At 43.1% G+C, this 23,900-nt stretch overlaps 1 protein-coding gene and 1 long non-coding RNA gene across 3 annotated transcripts; one reads left to right on the forward strand and one right to left on the reverse strand.

The window, feature by feature from the left end:
- Window positions 1-170: 170 nt before the first annotated feature.
- cdc42ep1a (CDC42 effector protein (Rho GTPase binding) 1a) lies at window positions 171-15,218 on the reverse strand. The gene is made up of 4 exons (XM_037082016.1): window positions 15,019-15,218; window positions 9,281-9,389; window positions 5,688-6,586; window positions 171-1,904 (listed from the first exon to the last, which is right to left on the reverse strand). Exons 3-4 carry the CDS (start codon window positions 6,157-6,159, stop codon window positions 1,177-1,179), a joined length of 1,200 nt encoding a protein of 399 aa, XP_036937911.1. The 5' UTR covers window positions 6,160-6,586; window positions 9,281-9,389; window positions 15,019-15,218; the 3' UTR covers window positions 171-1,176.
- LOC119010127 lies at window positions 15,170-23,255 on the forward strand. Of its 2 annotated transcripts, XR_005071912.1 has the most exons (5): window positions 15,170-15,305; window positions 16,507-16,613; window positions 16,708-16,878; window positions 20,615-20,843; window positions 22,076-23,255. It is a non-coding gene; the product is annotated as an uncharacterized LOC119010127 (long non-coding RNA). The 2 variants fall into 2 exon arrangements; XR_005071911.1 differs by having other exon boundaries at window positions 20,615-23,255.
- Window positions 23,256-23,900: the final 645 nt, after the last annotated feature.

Genomic DNA, 23,900 nt, shown 5'->3' on the forward strand with positions numbered 1-23,900 from the left:
ATTAGCATTCATGTGAGCTAATAAAGAACAGGGAAATGATTTAAAAGATTCCAATAGTGACCAAAAATATCTTTTCAGGTTTACCTTTGAGGATTTGGGTTATAATATTCCTCTATACCAACCTTAAATGTGAAACCTGAGACAGTATGTTAATAAATGGTAATTCAGTGTAACTAAAAACATTTTTTATTGTCAATTTATATCATCATAGTATATCATTGGTACTGACTGCAGCATATGAATGTGAATCGCACTGCGTACTGCAGGTGCTCTTACTGTAAGTACATATTTATAGGAGGTCAATCGAAATCTTCATGTACATTTGTATAAAAGAACATATAAATGACAATTCTTCTATAAAAAGCAATACAGGAGTCGGACTTCATAATCATAGAAGGTGCACAGGGTAACTATATTGAAAGTTTTGCAGCATAAAATGAGCAATTATATGATTTTAGGCTTTAGTTGCAGCTAGCAAATACCGGCAATACTTAGTCTTATTCCCTCAGTCCGTGTAGTATAATCAGTGAGATGTTCGAATCTCTCTGGTTTATCGAGATTCCAGATCTCTTCTTCCCTTTTTTGGTTTCCTGGTAGTGTATTCCTGAGAGAAACATTGACAGGAGATGGTAGTGAAGGTTGTTAAAAAAAAAAAAAAAAAGGTTCTATTAAGATTAAATATATTTGTCTAATCCCCACTTCCTCTTTGTGTTCTCATTAGTGACCAGGACTCTTTCGCCCGCGCATTGTGAGGAAGTGTGTGAAGTATAAAGTGAATGAGGGGCGTCAAGTAAATAAAGCAGGTGTTTCCTTTGACACGATCTTCAAACACATTTGCTGGCACACCCTCACTGTCCCCGTGCCTCTTCACACTCCACTGTGTTTCAGTCCTTTTAAAGTCATGACCTTTTCAAAAAGTCTTTTTGCTCCTTTTCGATACATTCAGCAACACTTTGGCATTGGAACTGTACATCCTTGAAGCACGATTGGTATAAAAGTAAAGGATCCAACATTAAGGACACTGGATTCACGTTGTAGTTTCCATCCTGTTGAAAGAGCCAGCCTCTGACCGTAAAAATATTTTAGATGGTTGATTTGATCAGAGTTAACAGAGAAATCATACATCAGATGAATATTTTTGCTCTTTAGTGTCACAGCATCTCTGATTTGCTTGGCTCAGACTTTGATTTCATCCTCGTCGTCCATGTAACTGTAGGACATGTTCTTCTTCGCCTGGTTGATGATCATCATCCCTGAATCTGCCACTGCCATCCTGCTCTGTCCCTTTAAGAGGCTGCCGCCATAATGGCGTGCGAGCACATCTGTAGCACTCTGGAACCGCTCGCTCTCCATCCCTATCCCCAACCTCACTCTTTCAGGGGATCCCATCACCACGTCAGGCACTTTAACAGAAAGCCCAACTCCGTTCACCCCCGTCACGCTCCCGTCTTCCTCCTCCCATTCCACCTGATGCGGGCTCTTCCCGCCCCCGCAGTCCTCTCGCAACAGCGAATCCACATATGAGATAGTGGCCGAGTCCATCTCTGATCCCTCAGTGGTCAGCCCGCACGCTGAGCCCGCCTCCTCTCCCTCCCAGACGTGGCCGTGCTCCTCGTGGTGGCCGTCGATCAGGCCGAACACCTCGCTCATGAGGGAGGGGCCCAGGTCAAAGGTGAAGGTGTCCAGGGAGGTGAGGGAGGGAAGGGAGTCAGAGTAGGCGGTGGTGGTGGGTTTGGGGTCAGAAGTAAGTATGGAGGCGGAGCAAGTGGATAAGATGGCGTCGGTGGGGTCGGTCAGAGAGCCGCGGTGGATGTTAGGTGAGCAGGAAATGGGGAGGGAGATGGAAGGCTGCTGGCGCTCAGAGCGGGAGAGACGAGGCAGAGTGACGAAACCAGAGTCGAGACCTGAGGAGACACAGATATCAGCACATTTAAAAAAAACAGTAGAAGGTATTTTGTTGTTTGTCTTATGAACTGCATTTTAAAGGAATACATCAACAGTTTGGGGAAATGTGCTTATTTTTGGGGGGGAACAGTTAGCCTGGTTCTGTCCAAAGGTAAACAGAAACTACCTACCTGCCTATCTAAAGCTAACAGATCAACACATCATATCCCATTTGCTTGATTCATACAAATTCATACAAAAAGGAGGGTGGAGTGTTGTGTGCCAGACTATTTCTTAACGGGCAGCACTGGCTTCTTGGTGTCTCCTCTAGTTTCCTGGCAATTTTATGGTGACAAGGCCTCAAAATGTTCCAGCAACCCCTTCTACAATGACAACTTCTTGTTTTTCTGTCAGCTTTTGTGCATGGCTAAGCAAAAAGGATTAGGGGTTGGCCAATTATCTACCCGGCTGGTCATCTGATCCGACACGGAGCTTTTCGCCAATCATCAGAATCAGTGTTTTTGTCTGACTGCCGAAAAACTAAATGAATAATCTGAATTGGCAGAGTAACTAGTAACTTAAGTTAACATGCACATGTAGAGGAGTATAATGTACAAAGTTGTCCTCCAAAATGTAGTGGAGTGGAAGATTAAATAGCAGATAAGGGATTTACTCAAATAAGGTGCAGAATACTTGAGTAAATGTACTTATGTTAAATTACCTTCCATTAATGGTTATACTAAAATTAATTAAAATATCGGTTATCAGTTTCCTTGATTGCTAACAATTACCAGAACCAGTCTTGGCCCTTAGAAAACATACTGGTCCATCCATGAACAGGTTGTAACATGTTAAATAGTGAGCTTTAGAGGTGCTGGGAGGCAGATTGTTTTTAACAGTTGGTCTCTGTTTGCTGAGCCACACTAACAGCCTCTGGCAACGACTCCATATTGACCTTACAGACATGAGGATGATATTGATTTTCTCATCTTGCTCCCAGCAACAAAGTGCATTTCACATTAATGTCAAACCTTTCCTTTCAGTATGTATGAAGAGGGGGAAACACCAGAGAGAAACACAAAATAAGTTGTAGATTAACATCTGGGCACAAGGAAACATTGACAGGAAGTAAGCAGCCTCCTCAGAGAATATGATCCAAAACCTAAATGGCACAGAGTCCAGATGATGTATTTGAAAACAATCTCCTATATCTCAAACACTAAATTAATTCAGAATAATATTAAGCTAAGAATCGACCCTTTAAAATGCTACCAAACATAACTCATAAAAGATGAGTAAAGCTCTGAAAAATGAGCATTAAGTAGGACATGCACCTGTGCCTGGAGGCCTAGTTATTGTAGGGGATGTTTAATTTCATCTGCTGATAGCTGTCACAAAGCTACCACTTAGGATGGGTTATCAAACCAAAATATCATCTATGGACATGTACCATTTCAAAAAATATCACTAGGTTTTGCCACCTTGAGTGGTCCCAAATCTGGTCTGGCCCATGGACTATATGAGTCACCCTCCCAAACAATCCCAACAGGGGGCAGTGTAACCCCATCCTGACGGTGACAAGCCGGCAAACTCCCTTCCTGCAAAGTGCTGAGTTTTTCCACGCCATTAACAGTGAATCATCTTCCCGCCGCCTGCCAGATCACTTAACAAGTCACACACTCACACACTGCCGCCTTCATGACCCGAACGGGTAAAATTACCACAGCACCTCTCAATGCCAGCCACAAAGGGCCGAGCGGAGTCTGGAGGTTTTTCATACCAACCAAAGACAACAGCGTCTGATTTCACAGATTAACACACTTCAACCAGAGAGTAAGGAAGATGTAATCTTTGAAATCGGCACATGGAGGATTTGGTTGGATGAAAACCTTATGACTCTTCCAACCATGACTCATTTAAAAGGAGGGAAGTAGGCTAGCTTCAGTTATCACTATGAAAGTAAGTGTGTTTTATGATATTTGTTGAAAATGCTAGATAAAAATACACACACGAACTAATAGACTCCAGATTTTGTTAATTACAATCCAATTTTTTGTAAACATATTTAGAAGATTAAAATTCCTCTTATCCCTTTCAGATATTTTTTAAAAAGAATACCTTTTACATAAATATCATATTTGTTTTCTTCGTGAGAGTGGGATGTGACTGGGATGTGACTGACACCACTATGATAACTGTAGGCCTATGCTGGATATGAGCCTGGAGCCAGAATGTGTCTAGCTTAGCTTAGCTTAGCTTAGCTTAGCTTAGCTTAGCGTAAAGACCTAAGGCAGGGTGGAACAGCTAAGTTTGCTCTCTCCGAAATTAAGTCCAGTTACTCAGCGGTCTTACCTTGTTTGTTAAATTTGTACAATAATATGGTGAAAAAAGAAGTGAAAAAAATTACAAGCTGTTGTTTGACGGGACGAAGCGAGACTCGCTGTTTTCAATGTTTATGCTAACTCAAGCTAACTACCTCCTGGCTAAGTGGCAGCCCACACGAGCGTATTTCCCAACACATGACTGTCGTGTATGGAAATAAGTGATGCTGTGAAACGTGACACAAGAAATGAACTTTCCTCTGTGTTGCATTGACGGACTTCAGACACACACCCACACACACCCACACACACGGGAGGTCAGACTGTGTGAGCCATGCCAGTGGTGTTAATGTGGGTCATTCAAACAGCCTCTCAGACAGCTTGTTGCCAGCACTGTCTGGATCGCTGTGTGTTATCAGTGTGAGCGCTGCTGATAATGAGCCAAGGTGATTCAGAAGGACATCTGGGGCAAATCTGTCTTGATTACTAGGTAGGACTGACGGATGAGTCTCACTGCAGCTCCACAGATGCTCGCGCCTCTCTGCAGCTTCCAGTGAACGCTGGTTAACTCATCTGACCTTTGCCCACACGTTTCATTATGTTTAGCAACGGTGCCACTTAATTGGCAGAAAACATCTACCCTTAATCTCTGCTACCATTTTAAGGATTTGATGGTGTACTTTTCTTTATCCTTGAATGACTTGGTAAAGAAATAGATGACGTGACATCATGTTGGGAAATTTCCAGTGAAGATGTACGGGAGTTTTTCACTGATCCGAAACTGCTGGTATAAGACCTTCAGAATTAAAGAGCAACAGCTTCTTTCATTGATTTCAAGCGGTGAAATTCATCTCAAAAGAAATCTAACACACACAAAGGCCGCATTTAAGGTCACAATGCATATTGAATAACAACAATAGGGTTGGGTTGACGCTATGATCTCCACCTAGACATACTGAATACAGCAAGTTCAGGCAGTAATTCCAATAGCAGAAACAGATTAACGGATTGACTGTAACCGCTTACAGGCGGGAGAAAGCAGCTGTGAATACCTATTAAAGTGAATAGGGCGAACGTGTTGTGCAGTTGTTTGAGAAAGAACACCTCAAGCAATCATCTGGACTTGTGTTTCTGGCCACCTGATGAATGTAACTGATATTTTCTCTTCATTTAGCTCTGTTCTGGTCTCCACCACCCCCTGGGGGAAATTCTGACTGGCTAATTGCTCCTCTGATGGCTAACTCAGCCTGTCATTTGGAGCTTTACAGGTATCGTACTACAGTGGGTTTATCTGAAATGAATTTCAGAAAACTACTGCCCACTGCATTGGAATAAAGGTCAACCAAACAGTAAAGTTAAGGTAGGTAAAACCGAAACAATGAGCTTGAAAACGCTAAAAAACTCTATAGCTGAGGGACAGTCGACAGTAGTGTGATCTATTATTGTTACAACAATATTGATGAAAGCAGCTTTAAGACTCACCATAAGAGCTTTTCTTCTCATCTGGCGTGCTTTGAGAACTGCCGAACAGCAGTTTGGTGGTAGGACTCCCATTGGGCATATCCACATCCAGCCTGGGAAGGGAGATGGCGTTCTTGATGATGGGAGAAACGGGAGGTGGCGGCGGCGACAGATCTTTGGATACTTCTCTGGGACGGTTGTCGGAGCCCCTCCTGATCTGCCGGAGCGTTCTGGAGAAGAACGCCCCGATCTTGTTGTCGGGGCTGGAAATGGAATCCGATTCCCCGTTGTTCGCGTTGGCCGAGCCGCCGTGGTTGCTGAGGAACGAGGTGTCCCCGAATACATCGCCGCCGCGGCCCACGTGCATGGTGTGGCGGAAGTCACCCAGAGGAGGGCTGATCATGTCCAACGTGAGGTCGCCTTTATAGCGGCGCTTGCTGTGGGAGTGTGTGACCAGGCCTTTGAGGCCTGACAGCTTTTCCTGAAGATTCATGGTCAAACGAGGTGACTGTTTCTTGAAAATCAGACTGAAACAATGTCCTTAAATCCCACTGAATGGCAAAAATGAACTAGCAAACTTCTCAAACTTTCTCCTCTCAAAGGTTAATCCAAGATAATTTCTAAGGGAAAGAAGTTCAACTCCAGGCCTGTAACGCCAAATAGTTCACTGGAAAATTATCTCTGTTTATCATGTGCAGGCCAAACTCTGTCCCACTGTTTGTAGCTCGTTGTTATGCATAGCTGGCTCAATTAAACAGACATAAATTGAGGAGAACACTGTGCAGTTGTGTTCCTGGAAGCGATGTGGTCAGGTCGCCTGGTTTCCCCCGCTTGCCTCTGGCTTTGGCTTTGTCGACATCAGCTCAGAAATAGGTCTGAGTCCAGCTGCACACGGCTCTGCGGTCGCAACATGGAACCATCTATTGAGAGTCAAAACAAGGAAAAAAACATCTATCTTTAAAATACAGACAGGGATGTATTTGATTTTGAGGGCTGTTGAGAGAAATGGATGACATTTGCAGTTCACTCCGTGGAAGCTGAGATTCAGCGAGAGACCGCTACCCTGACTGCTGTACGTAGTTGTAAAGTAACCTCACTGCATTTTGAAACAATCCGTCTTTCCACAGGTTTTTAGGATTCCGCGTTCCAAAGGCCCGCTGGTCTGGAACCATCTAAATTTAGACCACAGTCACTCCTCTACGCACCAAACCAAAGTCTGCTTCGTACCCATAAAATGGATGGACTTTCAGGGAATTCCTGCTTCCATTTTGTCCTGCTTTGTCTGGACTGAAAGTTGACCAAAGTTCATTTTACATCTCACTGAAACGACCTGTCATGCTTTTAAAGCCGAGCAGCAGCCCTCCTTCAGTGGGCTTAGATTTGTTTATAAACAGGCAAAATATGCTCGGGGAGATAGGAAGAGATAATGAAAACTTACTGATAAGAAAATCCCTGCTGCGACTAAGCAGCGCTGCCAGACTGCCTGTGTATTGAGCCTCAGCACCGCGGAAAGACAGTGAAAGAGTTTTGGATGACTCGGAAATTGAATACATTAATTAATCTAATTACGTTTTAATCAAAATTGAATTCTAGGCTAAAAGAATCAGTTGGCTAAAAAAAGAAGAAATGCTTTGTTTTTTTTCCTTTGCTTTTTTTCTCCCAATATGACGATGAAATAAAATAGAAAAATAATGAATTAAACTTATTGATTAATTATTATTATTCTTTTTAGGCATTATATAGTGCAAGTCATTGAGTTGTTCTTTATTTCCTGTGGACCATGTAGCTAGCCAAATTAATTGGAAGCTACATACCATTAGCACAAGCATTTTCAGCTAGCTTCCTCGCTGAAGCAAGCTGAAAAGGCCTGTAGTCATGTTAAACAGCCACTTCATTGTGCTTTAGTGTTACTGTATAAAATCTTTTAACAGTAGCTTAAACATGCTAACCAATGCTAACCAAGTAGGCTAATTAACTTAAAAGATAACATTCTCAAGACACGCGTTTCTTTACAGGTCTCTCCTTCTCACCAACTAACTGAATTTTAAATTACAAATGTAAAGCTTTATAATCCTTTTTCCATTTTCCACTTTTTTTTAGATTTTCCTATTTCACTTTAAGTGCAAGTCATTTCCCTTTATTTTCCTCAGCAGCTATTCCCATTTTAAGCCATATACAATTAGCATGAGTCTTGTCAGCTCACTGTAGCTGACTTTTGTGCTGGTAAGTCAAACAGTCACTACATTTGGCTGTATGGTTATTGTATGAACTCTCGTAACAATACTGTAGCTGAAGCATTTTGACTAATGCTAACAAAGTAGGCTAACTAATGTAAATTACCACTCACCAGACATCATTATCTGTTTCCATGATATTATCTTTCACTAGCTGCAACATAATACATTAAATATACCTATGCTTTAAAGCTATTTCTTTTTACACATAATTTTCAACTTTTGCCTAATTGTATTGTTAATTCATGTGCTCTTTAATAATTTAACATGACTGGCAGCCTTTTGTCTGTTTTGGAGCTCCATACTGTAAGTCTGTATTGAAGGCAGACAAAAAAAATTTGGCCCTTTCTCATGTGTTGTTCTTTGCCAGCAGAGTAATGGATATCCAATTCTAAAATATTTTGATAGCATAAGGCAGCCCTGACAAGGACCTCTGGTTCTCTTTAAAAGCTTTCCACTGCAGCAGCTAAATGTCGGCGGGCCTCCCACACATGCGCGGCCCCGTCTGGCTTCATTAATGACCTGCTACGGTTCAAGAGATGGGGATTGCGTCAGGTCCAAGGCAGCCCTTCTAATTTGCTGCTGACCGCAGTCCCAGGCCCTCCGCTCCACTTCCCCTCGCTGGCGTTTTAAAAGGGGCATCTGGGAGCCGAGAGGCAGGAAACACGCCACATACCAGCACCGAGCAGAGCCATATCAAGGCTCACAAAGGGACGCGAGGGACCAGTATACTGAGGTGTGATGTCGAATCTAATATGGCGTGATTCTGCCGGGACCTTGCGCACGTTCCCATGAACCGCGCTAAAGCGACGGGCCGCATATCTGATTACAGCTCCCCAGCGACAGACACAATGCACTTCCCAATAAGGGCAAGATTTTGTCTCGCTGTAACAAGGTTTGACAAGACAAACCTCAGTCTAATTGATAACTTACAGTATTACAGGAAAACACAAGGAGCCATTAATTACTCTGACTGTGTGCTTACGGAAAGCTCTGGTGTTTTGTCTCTGCCTGTAATCCTGTTAAAGACCTTTGACCGCAGCTCTGAGGGGGTCGCTCCCTCTGAAACCGCTTATGTATCTGGACCCTCCGGACGAAGCTCATTTTATCCGCACATACGCTTCAATCCTACTCAACTCTCCTGAGTTCCCTCCTCTCTGTGATCCTTGTTTGCACTTGCTCCTTTGTTTTCCGAGTTACACAAACACAGCAGCCAGCAGCCCGAGGCGATAAATGGCCTGAAAAGCACCGCGAGGACAAAACCTCCAATATTATGAGTCTTTAAAAGGTAATAAGTTTTAACCCTATAATCCCTGTTCCCTGTTCCTGGGTATCAGGAAAAGAGCACAGGACTTCTCAACAGGAGGGACTTGGACGTACCCTGGATTATCCTCTCTAATCCTCTATCCCCTCCGTTACCCCTGGTAGGGTGCCCCTTTTTTGGGAAAGGCCTGGCTGCTACCACACTCCTTGGCAGCTTCACTGGCTCCTGTCAGAGAGGAGACAAAATACAAAAAGAGTTTCAAGGAGGGTGGGAGTCAATTGAAACTGAAGTGAGGCAGGGTGAGAAGTGATGGAAGGAAGTGTGGAACAAAAAAAACATGAAGTTTCATTTTCGCAAAAAGGAGTGAAGGGGGAGGACGGCAACTCAAGGCAGAAAGAGAGATGACAGGAATGGATGTTGAGAGAAATGAGACAAAAAGGCAAGGTCGGATGAGGAGAGAGGAAAAAGAGGGGAACGTGAGGGGAGTAGGGCGAGATGATGGGATGTGAACATCAACTGAGACATTAGAGACCCTGTAAGATTTCAGTGTATGTGTGCGATCAACTTTGATATCATCATCACTAATAAGCATCACTGAACATTTTTGACACCTATAATTTTCTTGTACCATTTTTAGCCTCATCTTTATCTATTGGGTGGAACACCATGACATTTTGCACAGACATTCGTGGTCCCCAGAGGGTGAATCTCTTAGTGATCCAGAGACCTTTCCTCTGGTGCAACCATGAAGTTTTGGGGTTTTTTTTTAGCATTTTAGCATGCCGGTATCAGCATTTAACTCAAAGCACTGCTGGCATGGCTGTGGAGTCCTTACGTCTTCTTACTTTTCATGCTTGTCAAGTTTATTATCTTTTGGGACTGAGGTGCTTTTGTAAACCACTGCATTGTTTCATGTTTCAGGATGACCTTCTCCTTAGAATGTCTTCATGACTTAATAAAAAAAAAAAAAAAAAAAAAAAGAACACCTGCATCGTTCTTGCAGGATCAGGGGTGTAATTAGCCGGAGCCTGACATGCTCTGCTGGACCGATTGTAAGCTTTTTTTTTCCCAACGCTGTCCCAGACAAGATTGTTGAACTTCAACACCCAGAAATCTCGGGTGGAACAAGAGATCAGTAGTATAGACACAACAAAAAGACCTGCAGTCAAACTTCTTAGTTGATCTTTCTACTGCAGCTTTCCGAGTTGCTTTCTTTGGGCATCTCACAATTCAAGGGGATTTTGGTGAATTCGTACATCACAGACAGGCTCAATAAAATATTTCCATGTCACTATGTACAGTATTTGCTTGAGGTGGCTTTGCTGGATGTAAACCAGAGTAACCACAGTCTAATAGGAGCCGTGTGTGTGTGTGTGTGTGTGTGTGTGTGTGTGTGTGTGTGTGTGTGTGTGTGTGTGTGTGTGTGTGTGTGTACGAAAAACATTCCTGAGCAGAGCATCGGTCGGTGGAGTCTCTCTCTCGATTACGACCATCAAACATCTTTCCTCTCAACCTTGGTTCTGATTGAAACCACGTTTGGACAGCAAACATCCTTTTTCTTCTTTCACTCTCCCTCCCACTTTCCCAACTTTTTCTGTCTCTCTCTGCTTCTCTCGATTCTTCCCTCCCTCTCATTTCTTCTCTCCATACTTGCCTTCTAAAATGTATTTTTGTCTCCTCTTCTTTTATCTTCTCTTTCTTCCTTTCCCCCCTCGCTTAACACCCATTTTGAGTCTTTTCCTCTCTTTGTTTATTCCTCCTCAATCCTTTGCTTATTGTATGACCCCCCCTTTCCTTTCTTTCTTCTGTTCCTGTTTTTCTCTTTAATTGCTCTCTTCTTCTTCTTCTTCTTCTTCTTCTTCTTCTTCTTCTTCTTCTTCTTCTTCTTCCCCCTTCATGTCTTTTCTTTGCCTCTCTTCGAGTGTTTTGACTGACTTAGCGAGGCTGGAACAGCTGTTGGGCCCACACAGGCTCACACGCAGCCATTAATCTCTATTTCTGATGACATGAACTCAAACGTTTACACTGCCACAGTTTGCCTTGAATCAAATCAGCAGTGAACTTTGTGTTTCATGCTGGGGGGGGGAGAGGGGGTTTTCCCCTCCCTTCACCGTCCCTCTCTTCTCATGTCCTTCACTCACTAACCCTGCTAACCAGGTGAACAAACATACAAGATAAGGCCACATTTTTCAGGCTCACCCTTTGACTTTCAATTACGCTCCTATTTTTCGCCGTCCACGCTCAGCCTGAGTCCAAGCAAAACACTGCTACACTTCCTCCTCGGCCAAGAAAACATTTTCATGCTTCGACAAATATCCATACTCTCCGAGGCTGCCTGCTTCCTGGATCTGCTGGAAACGGCAGTACCAATTTGCCCTCTTTGTTGCCTCTCTTGCCATCTCTTCTGCACTCATACATAAACTTGCTTCTTTCCATCTCCCTTTTTTTTCTTCCACCACACATGCAGAGTCCCCCTCTCTTCATTACAGGGGTCAGCTTACCTGTGATCAGAGCAAATGTAGACCCGATGCACTCTGACTGAAACGTGCATGGCTGGTATCATCGGACAATTTCATCTCATCACATATACAGTATATTGGTCAGTATATTAGTGTCTATGTTGGCCAACAGAATCAAGAACTTGCAGTGCCAGAGTGTAAAGGCATCTCTAAGAGCATCCTGAAACAGTTTCCCCCATTACGGAGTTAATCCACCAGAAAGCAGTGACAAGTTTTAGTTGTACTGGAGAATGTCCAGCTCTGGCTTAAAAGTTATATTTTGACGTACTGTAAAAGGAATTTTTAATTGCTTTCTTGATGAGAGTTGATGAGAATATAGATACCTGGACACAGTTAGCTTAGCACAAAGACAGGAAACATGGGGTAAATTAAATATGATTGGTTAGTTAGTGAGTCTAAGAGGTGTCTGCAGGGTAACGTGTGCTTAAGTATTTCTCGGGGGGTGATGGTAGTCCAACTTTGTTATGTTTGGAAAGCCAGGCTAAGCTAAGCTACCCGTCTCCTGACTGTAGCGGCCAGCCCGCCCTCTACAGAAAAAACAACCATAAAGGTCGACTGTGAAAGCAGCTTATTTCGATTTAAAAAAAAAAAAAAATTGTGCTGCTTGTTGGGTTGCCATAGGAATGATTAGTCCACACAGGCAGGGGGCTGGATGTGGTGGATGGATGGGTCAAACAAACACTGGAGACAACTGACACCAAAAGTCAACACTGGGTTATTTCAAATGCATTAAAACAAACTTTTAACTGGTGATGACACCATCTCAAATGAACACTGATGCCTTTGGTTTGACCAAATTATCAAAATAAGAAGACGTAACCTTCAGATGATTGGATCTGTGTAGTAGTAGCCTGGTGGTACCCTTGTGAAACAATGTTTCATATATCTCACCATGTTCATCTTCTGTCCACAGGGCCCGCCAAAATCATCCAGCAAAGAAAGTTAAAACAATTCCTTGTAGTTGCTTTAACTTAAAAATGTTGTCACTTACATGATGTTACTTAAGTTGCACACATTAAGTATGTGGGTATGGAAGTTAAGTTAAGGATATATGGCGCACGTTTGAGTGATATTGATCTTACCACGAAAGCAAATAACATGTCAAACTATTTGTTGAGATCATTGTCAAAACCTGTCACACTTGCATATAAAAAAAAAAACAGATGTCAGCTGATGTTATGATATTGCATTTTTTAAACTCGCAAATTGATACCGGGTCAATATTGGCCAAAAAGCAGCTTTAATTCAAGAACAATTTCACAAGTTTGATAAAAGACTAAAACTTGATTTCAGACTTTGCTCTTTCATAATGGTACATATCCCTCAACATGAGTCCTTGGAGCCACTGGTTTTGTTGTCTATGTTGTCATCCCTCACACTGCAAAAAATACTCTTAGTTTCATATTAAAGTTTCACGCTGTATAGCTTCAGGGGGAAACGGCGAGAGGTGGAGACCAGCCAGAGCTGTGGAAACTTCACAGTCGTCCACATCGATCATACGCAAAGTTCACATGCAGTCAAGGTTTGGATAGCGGCCAGTCAACAAACAGACCTCAGCCTATCCCCTGTCTTTCAAACTACAAAATCATGGTGGTTGGGTCAAAAACGTCCTCTCACTGCACCCACGCAGTCCGCTAGAATCTGTTTCCTAAAGTCTCTTAAATTTCCTTTTAAATACATGACAGCTACTTTAGGTTGGTGAACAGCGTTTGGGAGTCGTCCCTCCACACAGCTGACAGCAGTGACCAGCTGTGGTGTCATCCTCTGCTGGAGGGCTGATGTTACAGATGAGCTGTGACCATTTGGTTACAACAGACCATGATGGGGCACTTTTTTAACCAACGTCATCACGTGTGGCAAAAAGGAGCAAAGAAATAAAAGCCAGAGAACCAGGCGGTGTGAAAGCAAATACGGCGACTGGACTGAAAGTTCACACCTCTGCTTCTGACCCTTTGCTGGTTGGTTACGTCAATGACACCCAAAGGTCATAAAAGGTCCCCCTCAGAGGAATGTAGAGCTCAGGTAAAGAAAAAAAAAAGGATGGAGAACAGACGGGGAAAAACCCCGGGGAAGGTCTGTGCTCATTTACTTTGCAAAGTCCTGCTGTATCATTAGTGTAAATCATATGAGGGGAATGTTGATGAAACACATTACATGCATGTGTTAATAATCTGCTGCTGGCTGAGCTGAGAGCATAAAGGAGGCCGACACGGAGCTATCAAAGCGCGTACTCCAGGAGGATATACTGTACGCCTACTCTGCGGAGACCAACCGGGGAATTATGGCTCCAGTTAAACATGAAAAAAAAAAAAAGCCTCACGCTGTGCAGATCCACTGCAGTTACCAGGGCGGAATTGATCACTCCATGTTGTTTATTGGCTTCTGTGTTCTTATCACTACAGTGGACTGGCTTTTTTCATCGATCACCGATGAGCACATTTGTTTACTGTCAGCCAACAAGCTCTTCCATCGATTTGGTGCGGGTGCGTGTGTGTGGTATTTCACATGGTGGCCTCCCTCGTGGCCTGCTGGCAGGGTGCAGGGGTCACAAGGCCTCAGCCCCCCCCCACACACACACACATACACACACACAAGCTCGTAATGAGTCCAGCACTGTGCCCGCCTGTTGGTCTCCATAATTAAAACACCTCAAGGGCACCAACTTCAACTTCACCATGTTGGCCACTTCACCAGTAATGTCAGCAATATGCATGAAAATTGATAGGTTATGTCATGTAACTGCTGTAATTATAAGGCAGAGTGATAAGTAGTGCTGGAGTTTATTCTGACCAAGTTAACGTGAGGGGGGGGGTTAGTAATGATATACTGCCGCTGGATATAAATATGTGACAGGGAGGATTGAGTTTCATGTCTGACATCTGAAGAAAGGCTCTCACAGTTGCTAAAACAACTTTACCCACCACCAGCGTTAACACCAGCGTCTGATAACAGTCTGAACCTTATCTGAAACTAAACCTAATGTGTTTGCTTTCTTTTTCCGGAGGTTTTTTCTTCCCACTTGATTTTTCCAGCAGAGAAAACACTGATAATAATTAATAACTGCATGATATGCAGCTAAAAGGAGGTAACTGATTTATTAATTTTTTTTTTTAGTTATGGCCCCTTCAAGCAGCAGAAAGTGTTCGGGGAAATAACACAAATATCACACACAACACTTTTAAAAAAAATACACTTTTAAAAATAAACTTCAAGTCTCATCATAAAGTCTGAACTGATTTTTCAAACAGTGCGATGAAGTCCCCATGAACTTGTACCAGACTGACTGTGTCTTTCTTTAAAAGTGATCTCACATCAGAATTGAGGGATAAACTCACCAAAGGAAGCTGCGACAGCAAGAAAACAGGAGACTGGCTGGCTCCGGGTTAATTATCCCTCCAGCAGGAGCTGTCTTCCAGGCTCGCGTGGTCCGAGTGAGCCGGTGCTGCAGCCGGACTGTCCCGCTGGTGCGCCGGGTGTGCGGAGCGGCGCAGCGCGGAGGATGAGGGGAGGAAGGGGCGGTGCCGTGGATCAGATGCCGATTAAACCGTGAGAGGGAGCTCCCACACGCTGCCCCGCTCCGGCCTGTCTCTGCAACATGTCATCCCGCTTGTCAACACAGAAGGTAAACATGTAGGGAGATCGTCTTTCACAGCCAAACCCGGGGGCGCTACGGCACGACCCTCGTAAGATAATTAGGAGGTTTTTTTGAGGATGTGAGGAAAGACTCATTCTGATTCTGAGAAGAGATTACATCTCTGCTTTCTAATCTGTCAAGTGATAATCATCAGACTTCATCAGCTGAGCCTCTGCTGACACTGAGCCAGAGGGAAACACATAGTTATGAAATTAGTACATGGTGACTCAGTCTTAATGTCCAGTAACTTAAACTAGGCTAAGCAGCACAAGTGACACTGCAGGCCTGTAGATAGATAAACAACCGGCTGTGTATATGGTGAACTAATATGAGCTGTTAAAGGATTGGTTTTTGATATTTTCCAATATGTGCTTGTCCTTTTCTTCCATGGAAAATGTTGATACCACCCATGTTTGTACACTAGCCACAGTATATGCTATGAAACGTTTAGCTTAGCATGACATGACGACCGTAAACAGGGAAACAGCTAGCGTTAGCTTGGTTCTGTCCAAAGGTAACCAAATCTTCATGCCAGCACTCACTAATGAATATGTTCTATCTCATAAAAATTAGCCAAAAATATAACATCTGCTGTATCTCTTTAGAGGAGCTAACAGGCCAGTTTCTTTTTAACAGAGCCAAGCTAGTGGTTTCCTCTTGTCCAGTCTTTATGCTAAGCTAAGCTAAATGTTGTCTGGATGTAGCTTTTCAGTGGAAAAGTACTATGACAGTGGTTTCTTTTATTTGATTTCTATGTGAAAAAAGCATATACATATTCTCAGTATAAAATAACTTTAAACACCTATTGCACATAATTCACAGTTTAGGTGTTCTTGTTCGTGTTTTATAGCTATAATCTGTAGACTATTCGGCTACTAAAAGGTGCACATGGGGGCAGGTGAATACGTATGTTGTTCTTGTGTTTTAAAAGCTGTATCTATTTCATCTGTCCATATTTTCCTGACAATGGAAGCTAAAATCTGCACTGAGGCCAGTTGTTCACGTTGCCATGTAACTGTTTGAAAAACTGAAGTGAAATCCCTTGAAAGCTGTAAAGAAATGACATCAGTCTGCTCATGTTGTGGTATAATGATTCAACTGAAGGAAACCAGATCAAGAGTCTAGTGAGTCATTGGACAAATGGCTAACGAGTCGCTGCTTATGATACGGTTTGTGTTTTGCTTTTAAGTGACCATGCATGAAACAAACAGTGAATTCCCAATTAACCATTTGGATCAGAGGGATACATTGATTTTCCTTTGTTGCATACACGCCTTCTAATCTCATGCTGATGAGGTAAGTACAGTTTCATGTAAAAAAAAATCACCACTGTTTGAACCATAAACTTAATTTTGCTGACCGACTGCTGCAAACTTTCATTCAACGCTAGGGAGAACAACAGTCATCAGAGATGTAGCCCCATAAAGTGCACATGCCAGTGGTCCCACTGCTGACCTGTCCAACAGGAAACAGAGCCTTATCAACAGGAACAGAAGCATCCTCACCCCGTCCTCAAAGGCTTCCAGCAGGTCTGTCTGTCGTTAAAGCTCCGAGGTGGCCAGTAAGTTTGCCAGTGTACACCACGACCGATCACACCGCAGCCACATGCCGCCTCTTAGTGCCACAGTACCTCCCTGCAGTATACCACACACATACACACACACACACACTTAGGAGTTCACACGTAGGCAGGCGGAAGTAAACACAATCACACACCATAGGGAAAACCACCATCCCTCTCTGTTTCAGACAACACCCTTCCTCATCGCACAGCCGTTAACAGTCTGTTGACTCATACTGTCAAAGATTTTTTTTAAAAATGAATATTTTGTTTACATGGCTAGATTTGCAGTTGTTGCTTTTTCAGAAGTCGATAAAGGGAAGTTTCTTCATGAATCCAGTTTACTAGGCTCCAGTCAGTAATGTATTTATAAAATCTGTCCATTCAGGGTGCTTTGCTATGTTTGAATGAGGACATGCTCAAACACCACATTCACCTCTGGGTCACCATAATGTCCATCCATTCGTTTAGTCTTTTCTGCTAAACGTAAATGTCCTCCCCTCGTGAACAACATCTCACACCAACTCGACTTTGTTGAAATTCTGGGGAATGTGCTGTTTGTCTGTTTTGGTGTTTCAGAAAGACTGTTACTGGACAAGCGTTGTTACTTGTCACCGATTGGTCCAGGAAGCGTGTTTCTTTTTTGTTTTGTGGGAACAACATGTTTTCTTGTCAGCCAATCAGGGTCCCCCTTTTCTGAGGACTGTGCCTTCGATTGTGTTCAGTGTGACTCATTTAATTTAATGTTTAATCCACTGTATAATTATAGCATCAGATGATTCATTGCTTTTTTCATGACAAAGGAGATGAACAGTGTCCTCTAAGCACAGACGCTGTCTAATACCCACCTCTAATCTGTATGTACAGTACTTGAGGGCATCTAAAGGATTAGTGTCTGCATGTGTATGTGTGTGTCTGTGTGTGTGTGTGTGAATTCCATGGTGGTGTGTGTCAAACAGCATGTCTGTATTTGGTCTGTCCTGTCTCCAGCTGCCACCTATGCCCACACTTCTCGGGCATGAAGTGTTGGCACTGCCTCTCCAACAGACACTCGTTTGACACCACCAGCAGCCAGGCTGCACGGCGCTCTCAGCAGATTCACAAGGCAACATTCACTTTGGATGTTTGCTGAACATATTTCCAGATTTTCTGGCAAAGGTGGCGAAAAAAAGTTGGCGTCCAGTTTCCTTTCAGAATCAACAAGCTCCTTTTCTTGCCGAAAATCCAGATTGGTACCGGTTTACAAAACATCCCCTGTGATAACCACAAGCAAACAGCTGGCACACGAAACAAACATCACTGTGTTTGTCAAAGACTAAGGCTGGTGATATACTATATTTATTCGTATCAACAAATCCTGAAACATGGAACTAATCCATCTAACCAGTATTGTTTGTGTAGCCAAAGCCTGATGTAGCTTGTTCCTCTTTACCATTGGACAACCCCCACTGTTCTCTAAAAATAATTGAAAACACATTGATCGCACTGGTTGACATGTTCCATCAGCACCAGAAACATGTGTACTGAAGATTAATTTGAGTCAGTCCCACATACACTACGATGGTGACGCCCCGGCTAAATTTAGAATAAACAACAGCATATAATATGTAAGAAGTCTGCAGTAAAATGTCCAAAAAAGATCTTTTGTTATACCCTTTTACAGTATCCCACATGTTTCCACAAATGTTCAAACCCAGAGAAATGATTCAGAGAGGGAGGAAGAAAGTGAACAAGACTAAACATCACATGAGTAAAACTAAAACATCACCTTGTCTGTGAAGAGGTTGTGTGTGTTTCTGTGTGTTTGAATCTAGGTCAATCACTCAACTCAGCACTCACCACCAACTCTGGCTCTACTCTCTGTAACATTATGTTCATAAAGTAAAGTATATTTCCCTCCAGTTCCAGTCTGCAGTCAACATCTTAGTACATGTATGGAGACCACCTCCGTGGATCTCTGGAGTCAAGCTCACAAAGTGAAGATAAATTCACATTTTCTCTCCGAGCTGTCCTCCCATCGGTAAATGGCTCCAAGCAGAATCCGATGTGACTGCGAGTGTTTATTCCTCACAGCCAATACTTTAATAATGACAAAAAAAATGTAATGTTAAGCTGTCACATCCCCTTCATTTAAGTGTCTTTTAGCTCATTGTTTTGTTTTTTTGCCGACTGTTTTGGTTCGTTTTCAAGTTTCCAGCAGGCGGCCACTGTTTTCAGCAAAAAATACTCTACCAGGCCAACTGTACATTACCATTTCAGTGCCATACAGCAGACAAACAAAGTTAGCAACTATCTGGTGAACACAGTGAAGTGTTTAGCCGCTAAAGAGCCAGATTTTCCCCTCAGGATTGGTGGAGACCAAAACCGAGCCACAAGCGGAGTAAATGTTGAAGCCACCAAATCCAGTTGAATGCTAACGTTACTCCATGTCTCCTTGGTGTGTAAATGTGCAACTGTTAGCTAACATGCTATCCGCAACAAATATACAAGGTAAACATGTTTGCTACTTGTTACATTGTCCCCATTAAGGCAGGTTTAAGCTACAGTTACACCTTTTCAAGACCTTTTCTTAACTTCTTTTTTGGAGATTTCCTCTCCTGTGTTTTTGGCTTTGGTTCAATCGTTGACTTAATCCAACCTCGTACTCTAAAAACATTTGCATGCCTTAGTCATTACAGTGACTAAGGGCTGCTTTTAAGTTTGCCTTGGTAATAGATCTATATTTGAAGTGTTTGTGTTGTAAATTGTGAACAGTCCTCTTGTAACAGTGGGGTGTATTATCATTTTGTCATGACTCCTTGGTCTGAGTGTGTCTTTTGTGCGTAATGGTTCAGGCAGTGCTTTTTAAATGCTGTTATCTTAGCTGATATGTTATCTGTAATGATTTCGGCACTTCAGCCTGCAAAGCCTTTTAAGATAATACAACTAAAACATGTGTTTTGTAGAATTGTTGACTTTTTTTTTGTCCGTCACTTATTCTCCTGCAGTCTCCTTGGTGTTGTCCAGTCCTCTTCTGTCTTTCCAAACCACTTTGTTACTCGTGTGTTTGAAGCACTGTTTGACATGTCTTGACTTCACACATTCTTACATTAAGTCTCTGTTTGGACCTGTTGGTTGTCTTGATTTTTAGGCTGCTTGGGTCTTTGTTACTGTGAGTTTGAGAAGCCAAATATTATTCCTGTAGATCTGCCGAAACTGTCATTTGTTTTTGTTTTATCGCTTGGTTCCCATGCATCTCATCTCTCTTCTTTCTCTCTTGTATTTCTTTTGCACAATCTCAAATCCTCCTGTCCATCTCTCTGTTCCTGTTTGCGCCCCCTTCCTTTCTCTCCCATGCTTTCCTTGCATCCCTCTTCTCTCTCCCCTTCACTCCATCCCAAGATAAACAACCTCTGTTCCGAGGCATGTCAGCTATTTGTTCAAAAAAGCTCACAAGTTTTTGGACGCCGTTCAGATCTGGGTCTCCGAAGGGAGGCAAGATTACAAATTTAGTGCTTTTTCACAATCTCCCCCTCTGTTTTTCATTTTTCTTGGTCTACGCTGCTCTTTTTTCCCCTCCAACTCTCTCACGACTCGTACATCTCTCACTTGAACCCGAGTGATTCCAAGACGTGTGAGTTTCGACGCCCTGCCACCTTTATGTTTGACCTTTTGTTCCTCCTAGTCTGACCAGTTTGACCATACAGAGTCCTCGAATTCCCGTCTTGTTTGTTAAAGCTGATTTATTCTCTTTCAGGAACTTTCATCACTCTTCTCTGATTAACACACGAGGGGAGAACCGAGCACCAGTCCTCATAGCTCTTGGCAGCCCCGTGTCAAGCACCTTTGGGAGTCGCGCACAAACACACAACACACACTTCAGTGACTCTGCGGCAAAACACTCCCACTTTGGCATTTGCTTGTTTGGAAAAGCTTTTATAGTCTAATGACCTGAAGTGGACTTCTTTCTGATGACAAGGATGCGTGTAAGTGTGTCTGCGTGTGTTTGTGTGTGTGTGTGTTTCCTGATTTTCAATTGGTGCAACCACAAACAGGTTCTCCAACATGCTCACTGTTGATTTTATTGAGTGAAAACACACTCAAACAGAAACACCAACTGTGTCACTTACTGGTGATGCATGCTGAGATCTGCTTCTTTTTATATCCCATCTCTCAAACGCACATGCACATGCACATGCACATGCACGACAACACAGCGGCTGTGTTTAGACTGGGCCACCATTCCTCTACAAAGATACAGATCACTGTTTTGCTTTCCCGAGCATGATGAAGGGGTAATTATATCCAACTAGAGGGAAAACATCAGAGAGAGAGAGAGTGACGGAGAAAGAGGAGGGGGTCAGATCTTTTCCCTGTGACCACCAGTGGCAGCAGTGATGGTGAGAATGCATTTTCTGTTTTGGTCTGAAGTCAGTCCCTGTGCCTGCCTCGTAAGTAGGTGTGTGACAGCAAGCATTAGCGTCTGACGCACTTGTTGACCCTTTCGCTTATGATTTACTTTGTGTTCCCCAAGTGTCAAAGCTGCTCCACTGGCCTCAACCAATTTGTCTGTGGCTTGTTGTCTCGGTGAATCCTTCCAAGTGGTGTCTGGAAAAGGCAAAGTTCAGCCATGATCCCTGTCAGCTGGAGTGTGCAAATACTGTGTTTTGTGCTGCAGCTGCTGGCCCGAGGCACAGCATTTTGTTCAGGGACAAGGACAATAATTGTTTTTCCTTATAAGCATTGAGCAAGCAGAGTTGTTTGTCATGGATATTTATGAAAAACACTGACCCCAGGGGAAAAGAAAATTGACCGCTTACTAAACCTCTCTTCTGAACAGTGATTTTCCAATCAAAGGGTTAACCAGTCTCTAAGGCTGAGCCCAGAAATCCACTGTGTTCTGGCAGGAGACCAAAGCTTTGGACTGTGAGGTGCTGTTTCTAGTTCCAGCCGCACATGGTTGCAAACCGCTCCAATGCGTGCTGAAGGTCACGTACTGATGAGCAGAACCACATCATCTGCAAAGAGCGGAAAAGCAATTCTAAAATCCCCAAACCTGACGCCCTCCTCACCCTGGCTGCGCCTTGACATCTATAAAAATCATAAACTAAATCTGTGATGAGGGACAACCCTGATGCAGTCCAACACCCACTGATTATAAGGACCAGAAAAAAAGAACAACCACATTACTCTAAACTCCTTCACTTTCCCCCCACAGGACTGACTAAAGGACAAGATCATATGTCCTCATCCATGACCTCCTCTAAACAACCTTGAAAGGGTGATGAGCTGGTCCGCTGTTCCAACACCCTGGCATAAGCTTTCCCGAGAGGCTGAGTAACGTGATACCCCAATAACTGGTGTTCCAGTCCCTGTTTTTTGAAATGTTAATTTGAGAGTTAGCTGCAGCTGATAAAATCTGCTACCAAGACCGGTCATTTAAGCTGGCTAGAAAGGAGAGCGTGCTTTTGCCTACTTCTGTCCGGAAAAAAAATAACCAAGAGTTTAGTGCCAAATGTGCCATTGTTATTGTTGTAAACTGTGTGAGAGAATGGAAATGTGCCGTGAGAGAATGGGCAGGCTGGCAAGAGATGGAAGAGTAATTTAGGGGTGTGGGGCTTCACAAATTCAAAGAATCTTCTGTCAAGGTGAGCACCAACAACCAGACAATGGGATCGAGGAGAAACCGTTTTCGGAATAAAGATTGAAGGAGGCTGGAGGAGGAGAGGAGGAAGATGTGTAGGGAGTGAGCTGGTGTGTCAGAACAGGATGACTTTTTCACAGTCAGAACGCGGGGATGTCTTTCCAGGAAATTACTTTCACACAGTGCAAACGCCTGCCAGATATGCTGGAAACATTTCCAGCAGCAAGCCCAAGAAATTCAACCAATTACCAAAGTAATTTTCAAAGAAAATCACCACTGAGCCAGCCATGAACTGTAATATATTTTCATTTGAGACCAGAGACATTTTCAGGTAATGAACAACAGCCCTCTGAAATTATAAGTAATGGTTTGGAAAAAGGTCTTACTCCCAAACTGTGCAGCCACATTAGAGAGTTATGTACTGTATATAATGTGTGTACTTACAGGAATAGTCGTGTTTTAGGTGAGTTTTATTGCAATTGCTGCTACTTGATCCTATAAACATGCGTGGATTAAGCTAAAACAGACTGATCTCATCCTTCAGCGTGCCATGAATAGTGCACGCTGAGACATTAAGAAAGCAGACTTGACTTCTTCTCACTGGTAAAGCAGGAAAAGAGTGAAATCCCCCAAAAAATCCAGCTATGCCTTTGAGTGTCCCAGTGTCCTGTGTGTGAGTTTTGGACACCAGAGCAGACGATCTTCCTGCCAACAGTCTGTTTATGAAGCCCAGATTTCTCACTTTCAAACAAAACCAAACTTAATTAAATTCAAATTCTCAGTCTAAGTAATATCCTCGTTTTTTTTTTTTTTTTTTTATCGCAGCGGTGCACATTAAAACAGCGATTGAGTCCCAGTTAGTAAATCCTTTTTCTGCAGCGTGATCGGCTCCCCAGAGACCAGACTGGTTTAAATTAGGCCTCTCCAACCTTCGGCGGCTTGTCCGCTAATTTGACTCCTAGAATAACAGCAGCTACTGTGTTTTTCAGGAGTCTGGAACCAAACGTCCGTCTAGGGAGTCTGCAGTGGACACAGGTGCTGGCGCTCTCACTCCCTCGCTCCCTTCGTCTAGGATTTTGGTTGACTTATGTGTTCAGGAGGGGGCTGTTTTACTATTTGACTGAAAAAAATCCCAAATGTCTTGTTTTCATCAAGTGCGTTTCCTGAACCAGCCTTTGCTCCCTCAGTCTGTCTGTGGATTTGGCAGCACACTTGTGTGTTTTTTGTGTGTGCGTGTGTGCTCATGTAGATGTGAGTATTATGTTGGGTATACGTATAGATGTCTGTTAGTTACTTCTTTTTAAGATTACAGATTGCTGTGTTTCAGCTGTAACTAGCAATTCCAGCTACTTTTGCCTCTGAAATAGAAGCAAAACTTAATTTTCAGGTTCTTTCAATT

Source organism: Acanthopagrus latus, chromosome 20, assembly GCF_904848185.1.
Source record: "Acanthopagrus latus isolate v.2019 chromosome 20, fAcaLat1.1, whole genome shotgun sequence".
Taxonomy (NCBI): Eukaryota; Metazoa; Chordata; class Actinopteri; order Spariformes; family Sparidae; genus Acanthopagrus; species Acanthopagrus latus.

Bases quoted from the DNA above. Each gene is read 5' to 3' on its own strand.
- cdc42ep1a (XM_037082016.1), bottom strand. From the start codon at position 6,159: ATGAATCTTCAGGAAAAGCTGTCAGGCCTCAAAGGCCTGGTCACACAC. The intron at 1,905-5,687 runs GTGAGTCTTAAA...GTGTCTCCTCAG, and splicing joins TGAGAAGAAAAGCTCTTATG to GTCTCGACTCTGGTTTCGTC.